At 46.1% G+C, this 11,982-nt stretch overlaps 1 protein-coding gene across 1 annotated transcript in view; it reads left to right on the forward strand.

Moving 5' to 3' along the window:
• LOC117856285 (uncharacterized) overlaps nt 1-9,938 on the forward strand; it is a 32,717-nt gene extending 22,779 nt beyond the window's left edge. The window contains exons 4-5 of the mRNA XM_072293948.1: nt 9,144-9,229; nt 9,653-9,938. Of these exons, the coding sequence (XP_072150049.1) occupies nt 9,144-9,229; nt 9,653-9,770 (204 nt within the window). The 3' untranslated portion in view covers nt 9,771-9,938. The remainder of the gene's footprint in view (nt 1-9,143; nt 9,230-9,652) is intronic.
• Nucleotides 9,939-11,982: the final 2,044 nt, after the last annotated feature.

Consider the following 11,982-nt stretch of genomic DNA (forward strand, 5'->3'; position numbering starts at 1 on the left):
GAATCATACATGTATATAATGAAATCATAAAATAACATGAATCATACAAAGTCCGGAATATTTATACAAATTTCTATGAATTTTGAAGAATTTCTACAAATTTCTACGAATTTCTACGAATTTCTACGAATTTCTATGAATTTCTACGAATTTGTAGGAATTTCTACGAATTTCGACGAATTTCTACGAATTTGTATGAATTTCTACGAATTTGTATGAATTTCGACAAATTTCTACGAATTTCTATGAATTTCTACAAATTTCTACGAATTTTGACGAATTTCTACGAATTTGTAACAATATCCACGTGCGGTGCCTAGGTTATGATGGCGGCGATCAGGGCGGCGGAGGCGGGACGGCGGCGATCAGGGCGGCGGAGGCGGGACGGCGGCGGTCACGGCGGTGATACGGCGGAGGCGGGGACGGTTCACCGGAACCACGGGCGGTGACGGGACGGCGGAGGCGGTGATGGTACGGCGGAGGTGGGGACGGTTCACCGGAACTAGGTTTTGACGGGCAGCGGGACGACGGCGATCACGGCGGCGGGACGACGGAGGGACGGCGGTGCATCCTACGAATTTCTAACTTCATTTTCTCTGTATCAACTCTAACTTAACAAACTAACTAGAAATCTAACTTAACAAACTAACTAGAAATCTAAAAATCTAACTTAACAAAATTACAAATCTAAAAATCTAACTTAACAAAATTAGAAATCTATCTAAAAATAAAACTTAATTTTCTAATTAAAAAGAAAACCCTCCCGGCGGCGCTGCCGGCCGGTGCGGCAGCGAACCTCTCGTGCGCGGGGCGGCGGGACGGCGGCGGCCGGGGCGGCGAGTTCGGCAGCTGCCGAGGCGACGAGGATGACGGCGGCCGAGGCGACGACGACGGCGGCGGCGTAGGCGGGACGGCGACGAGACGGCGATGAGGGGCGACGAGGGGCGACGAGGATGGAGCCGGCGACGAGGATGTGGAGCCGGTGGCCGGAGGCGACGAGGTGGCCGGGGGCCGGGCGCGTCGACGGACGAGGAGGGGATCGAGGCGGGCCGGCCGGGGGATGACGACGGCGCAATGGGGGACGTCGATGGCGCAATTGGGGACGATGGCGGCGGCGGACGGCGAGGGAGGCGGACGGGCGGCGACGGCGGAGAACGCGCGGGACTTGGCGAAAATTTGGCTAAGTGTGTAACTGGCGGGGGGTAGAAGGGAGTACAGTGCCTTTTAACCCCCCCCCCCCTTTTATCCCGGTTCGTAATGGCACCCGGGACAAAAGGGCCTTTTGTCCCGGGTCCCGTCACCAACCGGGATAAAAGGGGGGGCCTTTTATCCCGGTTGGTGACAGGACCCGGGACAAAAGGGTGCCCCGCCACATGGGGCTGGGAGTGCACCCTTTTATCCCGGGTCCCGTCACCAACCGGGATAAAAGGCCTCCCCCTTTTATCCCGGTTGGTGACGGGACCCGGGACAAAAGGGTGCCCCCGCCAGGTGGGGCTGGGAGCGTACCCTTTTATCCCGGGTCCCGTCACCAACCGGGATAAAAGGGGGGGCCTTTTATCCTGGTTGGTGACGGGACCCGGGATAAAAGGGTACGTTCGGGCGGGAGGGTTGCCGTTTGCAACCGGGATAAAAGGGGGGCCTTTTGTCCCGGTATCTGTTAGCACCAGAGACAAAAGGTCTTTTTTCCTATTTTTCTTCTCCCGCCTGTTTTTTGGAAATGGATTTTATTTTACCTTTTCACTGCATTTCAGGATGAAAAACAAAACCTTCATAGATTTTGTACATGCAAAAATATATTTAATTAACGAGTAAATTGACAATAAGTATGAATTAATCATTAATTCTATACCAGTTCATTTAGCCTGTAAAATATTTATTTTACTGCATTGCTGTGATCAAGAAATTATTCAATTAAATTATTTCAATGCGCAGAAAAATCCATGTTAGTATGTGGTTAACAATGTTCATGTTTATCTAAAAAATCTTCACCTAACAAATTTAATAACACATGAAATCATACATAGGGTAAATTACAAATTGTATCAATTAATACACAAAGGTCATGTACATTTAACGCATTACAATACAACGTTGTAAAATTTCTTCTTCACGAAAGTTCCTTGATCATGATCGCGGCGTAAGTACGGAGCCTCTTCTTTGGATAGCAGGATGCTTGGATCAACTTCAACGGCGAATGGAGGCATGCCATCAAACTGATCATAATCATCTGATTTGTCTGTTTTATCCTAGACTCCCACGATTTTTCTTTTACCTGGAAGCACTATGTGGCACTTTGGCTCCCATGTCTCTTCTGGATTCCTCTTGGGTTTGCTGCACATGTCCTTCACATAGAATACCTGATGCACATCATTGGCAAGTACGAATGGGTCATCACTGTATCCAGTCTTGCTCAGATCTACTATTGTCATTCCGTACTGATCTTTGGTGACGGCAGTTAGCTTCACCCAATTGCAAAGAAATAGAGGGATGTACAGCAGTCCGTATTCGAGTTCCCATATCTCCTGTATGAAACCATAATACGACTCCTTGCTATTATTTCTGTCCATGGCATCTATGCAGACACCACTATTCTGGTTCGTGCTTTTCTGGTCCTGGGCTCTCGTGTAAAATGTGTAACCATTTATCTCATAGCCTTGGAATTTGACGATTGTGGTAGCAGGTCCCCTGGCTAACCAGGCAAGCTGTGGGTGAATCTCAGAGTTACCCATAAGTTGTTGGCACAACCAGGAGGGAAAAGTTTCCATGTGATGACGGGTAAGCCAAGCATCGGATTTGGTCGGGTTTTTGGAAGCTACCATCTGCCTGTGCTGCTCGATATACGGAGACACAAAGGATGACTGTTGTAGAACAGTGTAGTGTGCCTTGTCGAACAAATCAGTATCATTGCTCAAACTTGATTTCCTTCCAAGGGTGCCCATTCCTCGGAGCCTCCCCTCGTGGCGTGAAATTGGAACCCCAATCGAGTCAATTGAATCAATAAAATCAACACAAAACTCAATCACCTCCTCTATTCCATATCCCTTGGCGATGCTTCCTTCTGGACGGGCACGATTAAGAACATAGTTTTTTAGGACTGCCATGAACCTCTCGAAAGGCCACATATTGTGCAGGTATACAGGTCCGAGAATACCAATCTCTTTTACTAGGTGAACCAGTAAGTGCGTCATAATATTGAAGAAGGATGGTGGAAATAACAACTCAAAACTGACAAGACATTGCACCACATTGTTCTGTAGCTTTGATAGCTTGGATGGATCGATTGCCTTCTGCGAAATCGCATTGAGAAACGCGCATAGCTTTACGAGCGGCAACCGGACATTTTCTGGTAGAACACCCCTCAGTGCAACCGGAAGCAACTGGGTCATCAACATGTGGCAGTCATGAGCCTTGAGATTTGTAAACTTCTTTTGTTTCATATTTATTATTCCCTTTATATTCGAGGAGTACCCAGACGGGACCTTCATACTATTCAAGCATTCAAACATGCTATCCTTCTCTTCCTTGCTGAGAGTGTAACTGGCAGGACGTAAGTAGTGCTGTCCATTATCTCTCTTTTCCGGATGTAGGTCATCTCGTTGCCCCATGGCTTTCAGGTCCTGTCGTGCTTCCAATGTATCTTTTGAGGTTCCATAAACACCCATGAAGCCTAGCACGTTCACGCAAAGATTCTTCGTCAGGTGCATCACGTCTATTGCGTTGCGAACCTCTAGGATTTCCCAATAAGGTAGCTCCCAAAATATTGACTTTTTCTTCCACATGGGTGCATGTCCGTTATCGTCGTTCGGAACAGGTTGGCTACCAAGTCCCTTTCCGAAGACTACATATACATCCTTCATCATCTCGAACACACGCTTTCCATTACGGTGTGCAGGTTTTTTACGATGGTCTGGCGCCCCTTTGAAATGCATCCCGCTCTTTCTCAGCTGGTGGTGAGCAGGGAGAAATCGACGATGACCCATATAGATGACCTTCTTACAGTGCTTCAAGTACATGCTATCTGTGTCATCTAAACAATGGGTGCATGCCCGATATCCCTTATTTGTCTGTCCTGAAAGGTTACTCAATGCAGGCCAATCGTTGATGGTTACGAACAACAGTGCTCGTAGATTAAAGATCTCTTGTCTATCCTCATCCCACACACGTACACCTTCTTCCTTCCAGAGCTGTAAAAGGTCATCAACCAACAGCCTTAGGTACACGTCAATGTCGTTGCCGGGTTGTTTTGGGCCTTGGATAAGCGCCGGCATCATAATGAACTTCCGCTTCATGCACAGCCAAGGAGGAAGGTTGAACATACAAAGGGTCACAGGCCAAGTACTTGTTGGAGGTATGCCCTAGAGGCAATCATAGAGATGATGATATTCCATTTGTATCCATGATTTGTATGTTGTGTTAATTGAATATCCATTGAAGGCTACTTGAATTGATTTGCAATTATGTGAATTGTATGTGAAACTCTTTACTTGTATGGTTATTCTAAAGTTGTCCCTAGTCGGAGTTCATGTGAGGACACACATGAATATTAGACTAGCACATGTATTAGTTGATGACTATGTTTCACAAGTCATGGACATGGAGATGTTGAACTAATAATGTGGACACATGTGGAGACATGTGTTAGGACTGACCCAACACGAGAAGTAGTTCTCTCTTTAAACAACATATACGCTTTGTCCTTAGACCTGAGATTGTCGCATGTATTCTAGATGTGGATTGACCTACTTAGGGGCTATCAAACGCTACGCCGTAACAGGGTAGTTATAAAGGTAGCTTTCGGGTTTGTCAAGAAGCATGCTATGAGACATGGTCAATCAAGATGGGATTTGCCCCTCTCTGATTGAGAGTGATATCTCTGGGCCCCTCGAGTGATCGGATCCGAAAATGCATGGCCATGCTACGTACGGTTAAGAGTTAACCTACAAAGGGATTCCGGATCACAGGATCGAGAAAGAGCGGTCGGCTTGAAGCTAGACCAAATATCGTGAGGCAAAGGGAATAGCATGTACATTATGTTGTGATGGTTCGTCTGATATGATCTTCGTATGCGTATAGGAGTTGGCACGTCTTGCTAGAGGCCGCTACCGACTATTGGGCCGAGTAGGAGTACTCGGGCCATGTCTATACGTATCCGAACCCATAGGGTCACACACTTAAGGGGCTGGAAGCCCAATTCGGATCTGATCCGAGTTGGATTAGGTTTAGGAGTACTAATGGGCCTCGGATCCAGAGGCCCATCAGGAACCTCTATAAATAGAGGGGTGGGGGCGCCCTAGGGTTTACACCTTTTTGGCTGAACACACTTGCCGCGCCTCCCACGCCCTCGCCTGTTGCAACTCGCGGATCTAGCAATCCGGCTTGCGACGCTTCCTCCCTGCACGTGTGGATACCTTGGAGGCGTTGCGCCTGCAGCACTTGGACGAGCCGCCGACGAGCCACCGACGAGCCGACGACGAGCCGCGGTACCGGAGGCGATCTTGCTGTGCACGTGGACGAGCTGCTGAGGAGCTGCTGGACGTGATCGACTACGTACGACTACTACGTTGTTCGACTACGTACGACTACGTGATCGTCTTCACTGCATCGACGCATATCTACATCTTCCGCACCAGTAGTGCGTCGAGTGGTAATCCCGTGATCCTTATACGGCAGTTCTTCCTGGTTATACGCGGTAGAAATTTTGATTTGCGCTAGTGTAGCCTACCTCGTATCCCAACAGTACTATGGCCACTACTCAACTCACCGAATGGATTGAATCCATCAGTGCTTAAACCAAACCTTATGTTCCTTGCTTCACTTTCAAAGTCTGGGAATGTTCTATCAATTGATCTCCACTGTGCCCCATCTGCGGGGTGTCTCAGCATCTCATCTTCCTTACGGTCTTCTTTGTGCCATCGCATCAACTTAGCATTTGCCTTGTTCCTGAACAAGCGCTTCAAGCATGGTATTATAGGGAAATACCACATCACCTTCGCGGGAACTCTCTTCTTGGGAGACTGCCCCTCGACATCACCAGGATCATCTCGCCTGATCTTATACCGCAGGGCTTCGCAGACGGGACAAGCATCCAATTTCTCGTATTCATCACCACGATAGAGGATACAGTCATTAGGGCATGCGTGTATCTTCTGAACATCCAATCCGAGAGGGCAAATAATCTGTTTAGCTTCATATGTTGTGGACGGTAATTCATTATTCTCGGGGAGAATCTTCTTGACAATGTTCAACATCCCCTGAAATGCCTTATCGGACACACCATTTTTTGCCTTCCATTGCACAAATTCTAGTGTCGTACCTAGTTTTTTATGGCCCTGCTGGCAACCTGGGTACAACAATTTTTGGTGATCATCTATCATGCGCTGCAACTTTGCTGCTTCCTTCTCAGTTTTGCAATCTCTGTATGCATCTCGTATCACCTGACCAAGGTCATCAGTAGGGTCATTTTCTGCAAACTCATCTTCATCAGCCTCGCCCATTGTAGTACCTGCGAAAGCTTGGCCTGCAACCCAGTCCGAAATGGTGTCATCTTCCTCCTCCTCCTCGCCATCTTCCATTACAACCCCTAGTTCACCGTGCTTGGTCCAAACCAAATAGTTAGGCATGAAACCGTATTTAAACAAGTGGCTGTGAATAGTCCCCCAGGAATCCTTTGAATACTCCTTCCTGTTATTGCATTGGAAGCATGGACAACATACGAACCCATTCTCTGGCTTGTTCGCTTTTGCCACTTCGAGAAAATAATGCAAGCCATCAATAAACGCCTTGCTCCGCCTGTCTGCATTATACATCCATTGTCGGTCCATCTGCATCGTATTACACATGAAAATGGATTACACTTGACAATGGATTACGCGTGAAAATCGATTAAAGATCCAAACAACATGGTACAATACAACAACATGAAGATCCAAATACACATATTTAAATTAAAGTCCCAAACAACATGATACAATACAACAAGTCATCCACTGGTTATTATCAAGGAGGACTTTAAGCATCCTTGGACGGTGAAGACGAAGGTTCCGCTGACCCAACCTCATCCTTAGGTTTATTTGTGCTGCCTGAAACGGTAGTACTAAGTGGACGTGAAACACCCGGGAGTGAGGGTGGAGCATAATGACCACCAAAAGGAGGTTCCTGACCCGCGGCAACAGCTTCTTCATGACGTTGCTGCAAATAACGAAGCATTGCTTTTTTCCAGCGCGCTCTTTTTCTTCGGCTTATGCTGAGGGCCAACTATGATTGGAACCTTGCCATAATAGGAACCACGATCGCCCCCACCATCACCACTTCCTCCAGTAGCAGAAGCCATCTATGTACAAAAATTATTATCTTAACACTGCATAAGTTGTTCAACTTGAAGACCGTGATCATCTCGCGAGGATGTCCTCAACTGGGCGGCACCGGTATTCGTCATGAAAGAGGTTAGATGCTACGGAAAAGGGGACACGGTCACGATGTCCGTATCCACTCTTTCTCATAGAATCGAACCTCCTTCTTGACATACGTTGCTGCTCGGCGGAAAACATCCTCGGAGAGATGAACACGGTATGCAAGTTCAACAAGTAGCATAAGTCATCTATGTACAAAAATTCTTTCCTTACCACTACAAAAGTTGTTGAACTTGAAGACCGTGTTCATTTCGCGAGGATGTCCTCAGCTGGGCGGCACCGCACTTTGTCATGAAAGAGGTTAGATGCTACGGAAAAGGGGACACGGTCACGATGTCCGTATCCACTCTTTCTCATAGAATCGAACCTCCTTCTTGACATACGTTGCTACTCGGCGGAGAACATCGTAGCAGAAATGAACACGGTATGCAAGTTCAACAAGTAGCAGAAGTCATCTATGTACAAAAATTCTTTCCTTACCACTACAGAAGTTGTTGAACTTGAAGACCGTGTTCATTTCGCGAGGATGTCCTCAGCTGGGCGGCACCGCACTTCATCATGAAAGAGGTTAGATGCTACGGAAAAGGGGACACGGTCACGATGTTCGTATCCACTCTTTCTCGTAGAATCGAACCTCCTTCTTGACATACGTTGCTGCTCGGCGGAGAACATTCTCGCCGAAATGAACACGGTATGCAAGTTCAACAAGTATATGGATTTAAAAAACCATATTGAATTTGATAAGATAAACCGTCTAGACAAGGTAGCATATAGATTTAAACCACTGCAATAATGCATACTATATATGACACATCAATCTCCCTCACATTCTAGCTCAAAATACCTCTCCATTTTTCTACTTCATCATCACATTGTAGCAAATAATCTTTCCATCTCCAAAGCATAAATCAAAGCATAACACGAGGATGAAGTAGCAAACCTTCGCAACACTTGTGTTGGCCGAGTGAAATTCCCACGAAAATGAGGGAAACAACTTCGGGCAGCACCTTCCTTGCTTTGGCACCACCGGAGAGTAGGTGAAGCTCAGCTCTCTATCAATGTGCTGGACTGGCTCGGGCTGGAGGAAGAAGAAAGTCTCTGTCTCGGGATATAGTGGGGGATGAGTTTTTATCCCGGTTAAAAACTCCAACCGAGACAAAAGGGAACACCTTTTGTCCCGGTTGGAAGTTTAGTCCCAGTTGGATCTTCCAACCGGGATAAAAGGGACACCCTTTTATCCCGGTTGGAGGCACCAACCGGGACTAACCTTTTTATCCCGGCCTTTTATCCCGATTGGATCCTCCAACCGGGATAAAAGGGTCCCGCCACCGACGCCCCCCAGCTAGCCGTTGCAACCGGGACTAAAGGGGGGCCTTTAGTCCCGGTTGCAATTACCAACCAGGAGTAATGCTCCCCTCCAATTTTCCCTACCCCGGCGCACCCCCTTTTGTCCCGGGCCAACTTTAAACCAGGACAAAAGGGGTCGGATCGAAAGCCAATTCTCTACTAGTGTCATTGTACATTGCTCAACAAACAATGTTATCTTTATCTCATTTTCAATGACAGTGAGATTTTATAATGATAGTTTGTGCTGGCTGTTGACTTAAAAGAGTTGTAAAGAAACTTTCTAAGTTGAAATATTTGCATTGACCATTTACTTAATGTTTCATCCACTGCTTGTTAATAAAATTCTGGTATTCTGGAGTGTTAACATAATCAATATTTTGTTTGTAGGTAGACCCATCAGGATCATACTTCTCCTGGAAAGCATCAGCTATGGGGAAAAATGTATCCAATGCAAAGACATTTCTTGAGAAGAGGTATGTAAACGATCTTACTCGCTTGTTAGCCAAATGTTTTGTACATAGTCAATCTTTCGAAACCTTTGAACATGACAAGATGGTTGATTGCTTCCATTCACATTTACTTGAAATAATATGCTGACCTATCATACTGTAGTAGACATTGCTTTTAATTCTAAAATTAATTTCAGATATAAGTAAGTTTTGTGTGAACTTCAGGGAAATTTCATGATTTGACATCAATATGTTCATGTTGTCATTTCAGATTTGCCATGTATCATTTCACTGACAGATCCATGTATAATGCAGGAGCAGATCCTGAATTGCCTCATAGTTTTATTGTTTTATCTGCTTAAGCAATAGCTATATTATACATGTTGATCTATTTTCCTTAGTTGTGTGAGTACTGTCATATGACCTTTATTTTTCATTTTATTGAAGGTACACAGAAGATATGGAGCTTGATGATGCCATCCATACTGCAATTTTGACTCTGAAAGAAGGGTACCTGCAATTTTGCCCACTCAATTTTGTGCTTAAGTCATTGGAACAAATCTGATTGTTTTTCCTTTGTGGATTGCAGGTTCGCTGATGCGTAAAATGGCCTATCCTAGACTACTATGTACTGCTGCTTGTATGGGATCGTGTAATCTTGTTTTGCATCTGGAGTTAGTGTGAACCAGCAGATTACCAAGTATCTTCTCTGTAATAAATTTGTCGCTCTGGATGTTCTGGTGCCTTAAACCATGTTTGAATCAGTGCATGCATGAGATATTGTTCTGCCTTGTTCTTGGATCTGGTTTCTGTTAGTATCATTCTCTGATTTGGTTGATGGGTTGATTTAATTTGGTATGTAATATGGGCTGTAATGATCATTGTGATATATGAGCTAAGAGATTAGATTGCATTTGGTGAGCTCAAGGCCTGTGGGTTTTGATCTAATACAGTGGACTGAAAAAATGGCCCAACTGAGTGGTCCAATTCTAAAATGGACCGTGAATATCACGTCAGCACCAGCCACGTCATCGTCCACGTCACCGACCATGTCATTGTCCACGTCACGCGTCCACGTCATCGTCCACAACCACGTTGGCCGCCACGTGGCAACCATCTGTGACGTTTATTTTTGTCACAAAACATTGGGCCTGGGCTGGGTTGCACAAGCCTGAGGGTGCTTTTGTGACAGTTTAAAAATGTCATAGATTGTGCTGATCTATGACGATAACGAAGAAAATCTCGCCTGAGTTAACCTGTTGTAACAGCTGCCAATTTAGTCCTTTAAGTAACTTTGATGAATTGGAAGTAATTCGAGAAGAAAGGAAAAAGAAATTGGCCGAAAATCAAATTCGGGTCAAATTTGGCTGAAATTTGAATTTTGAATTTGAAATTCAGAAAAATTCGGCAAAAATATAGAATACAAGTGTAAGAGTGACTAGAACTTAAGGATCAAGAATTTGGAACAGAAATGATGCTAAATATCTCAGAGAAATCAAAGGAAGAAAAAGGAAAATTGAGTTTACTGTTCACTGTCCGAAAATAGGAATTCAGAAAAACAGCCTCAGAGTCTATTTTGGAAATTGAATTCTGAGAAATTTTTCAAGTAAGTGAATAAGAACAACTACACCATATGAAAGTATGGACTTTGGACTACAAGAATTGGGTGTTGTTGATCAAGAATAGCAGAGGGAGCTATTTCAAATAAAGGCCTAAAGTCGGCATCTTGTCACTGTAAACAGCATCACTGAAACAACTAAGTCTGAAAATGACAGTGAATGGCCGACTTTGAACTTGAATTCAGAGCAATGTAGATCAAGATGGGTAGGTGTTCTTGAGCAAAATGGAAACTTGGGATGTTGTAGAACACAAATGGAGAGAAATTGGACTGGAAGAAAAGGAATTGGGTCACTAATTTGATTCACCAAGTGAGATCGACGTCACTGTCAGTTAACTGACGAACTGAAATTCGGATTCAGCCGAATTCAGACAGACACGAGAAACAATTCAAAATTCGGCCACGTTTGATGATTATCTCGAGTCAGAGCCAAAATAAAAAGTGAAGGATTCAAGTTTATCTCCAACTTCTGTTAAGACACTTGGGGACCGTTGGATTGAGGATCGACCGCAATTTAGCTCTGAAGTCACGGGCGCCAGAAGAAGGAAAGAGGGGCGGTGACAGAGCAGCAGGACGTGTCGCCGCCACCGTCGTCGGTCGCTCGCCAGCGCAACCAGCTAGGCCACCTCCTCACCACATAGGCCTATGGGTAGACCACGGTGGCAACCATGCGCGAGGTAAGACGTTTGTATAATTACCGCTCCCGCGCCACCGTTTCACCGCCGCTCTTTTTACTGCCGCCAGCGCCTCTGTCCCCGTTGCCGCCGCCGAGCAAAATTCCACCGCCACACCGCAGCTCCCGTCGATTCCTTCCGTCCACACCTCCGACCACACCCCACCAGCAACCCTAGCAACTTGTTGCCCAGCTTCTCCGCCGGCACACCTCAAACCGCCGCTGCTTCTGTCCGCCGTCGCCGCGCCTCCCGCTCACGGTGAGCACTACCTTGCGCTGTTCCCCTTCCTTCTTAAGTAGTCGTAGGTGAGTCCTTAGGGTCCTAGGTTGGTGTAAGAGTAGTTGTTCGAGTAGTTTGTGCCGTCGTCGTGAGTAGTCGCGGCCGGCCGAGGGTGTCGCCGCCCGTCGCCGTGGAGGGAGTGGCTCCGGCCATCTCCCGAGGAGCTGTTGCCGCGCACGGGTGCGTGAAGGTGTAGAGGTGCCGTC

Source organism: Setaria viridis, chromosome 5, assembly GCF_005286985.2.
Source record: "Setaria viridis chromosome 5, Setaria_viridis_v4.0, whole genome shotgun sequence".
NCBI lineage: Eukaryota > Viridiplantae > Streptophyta > Magnoliopsida > Poales > Poaceae > Setaria > Setaria viridis.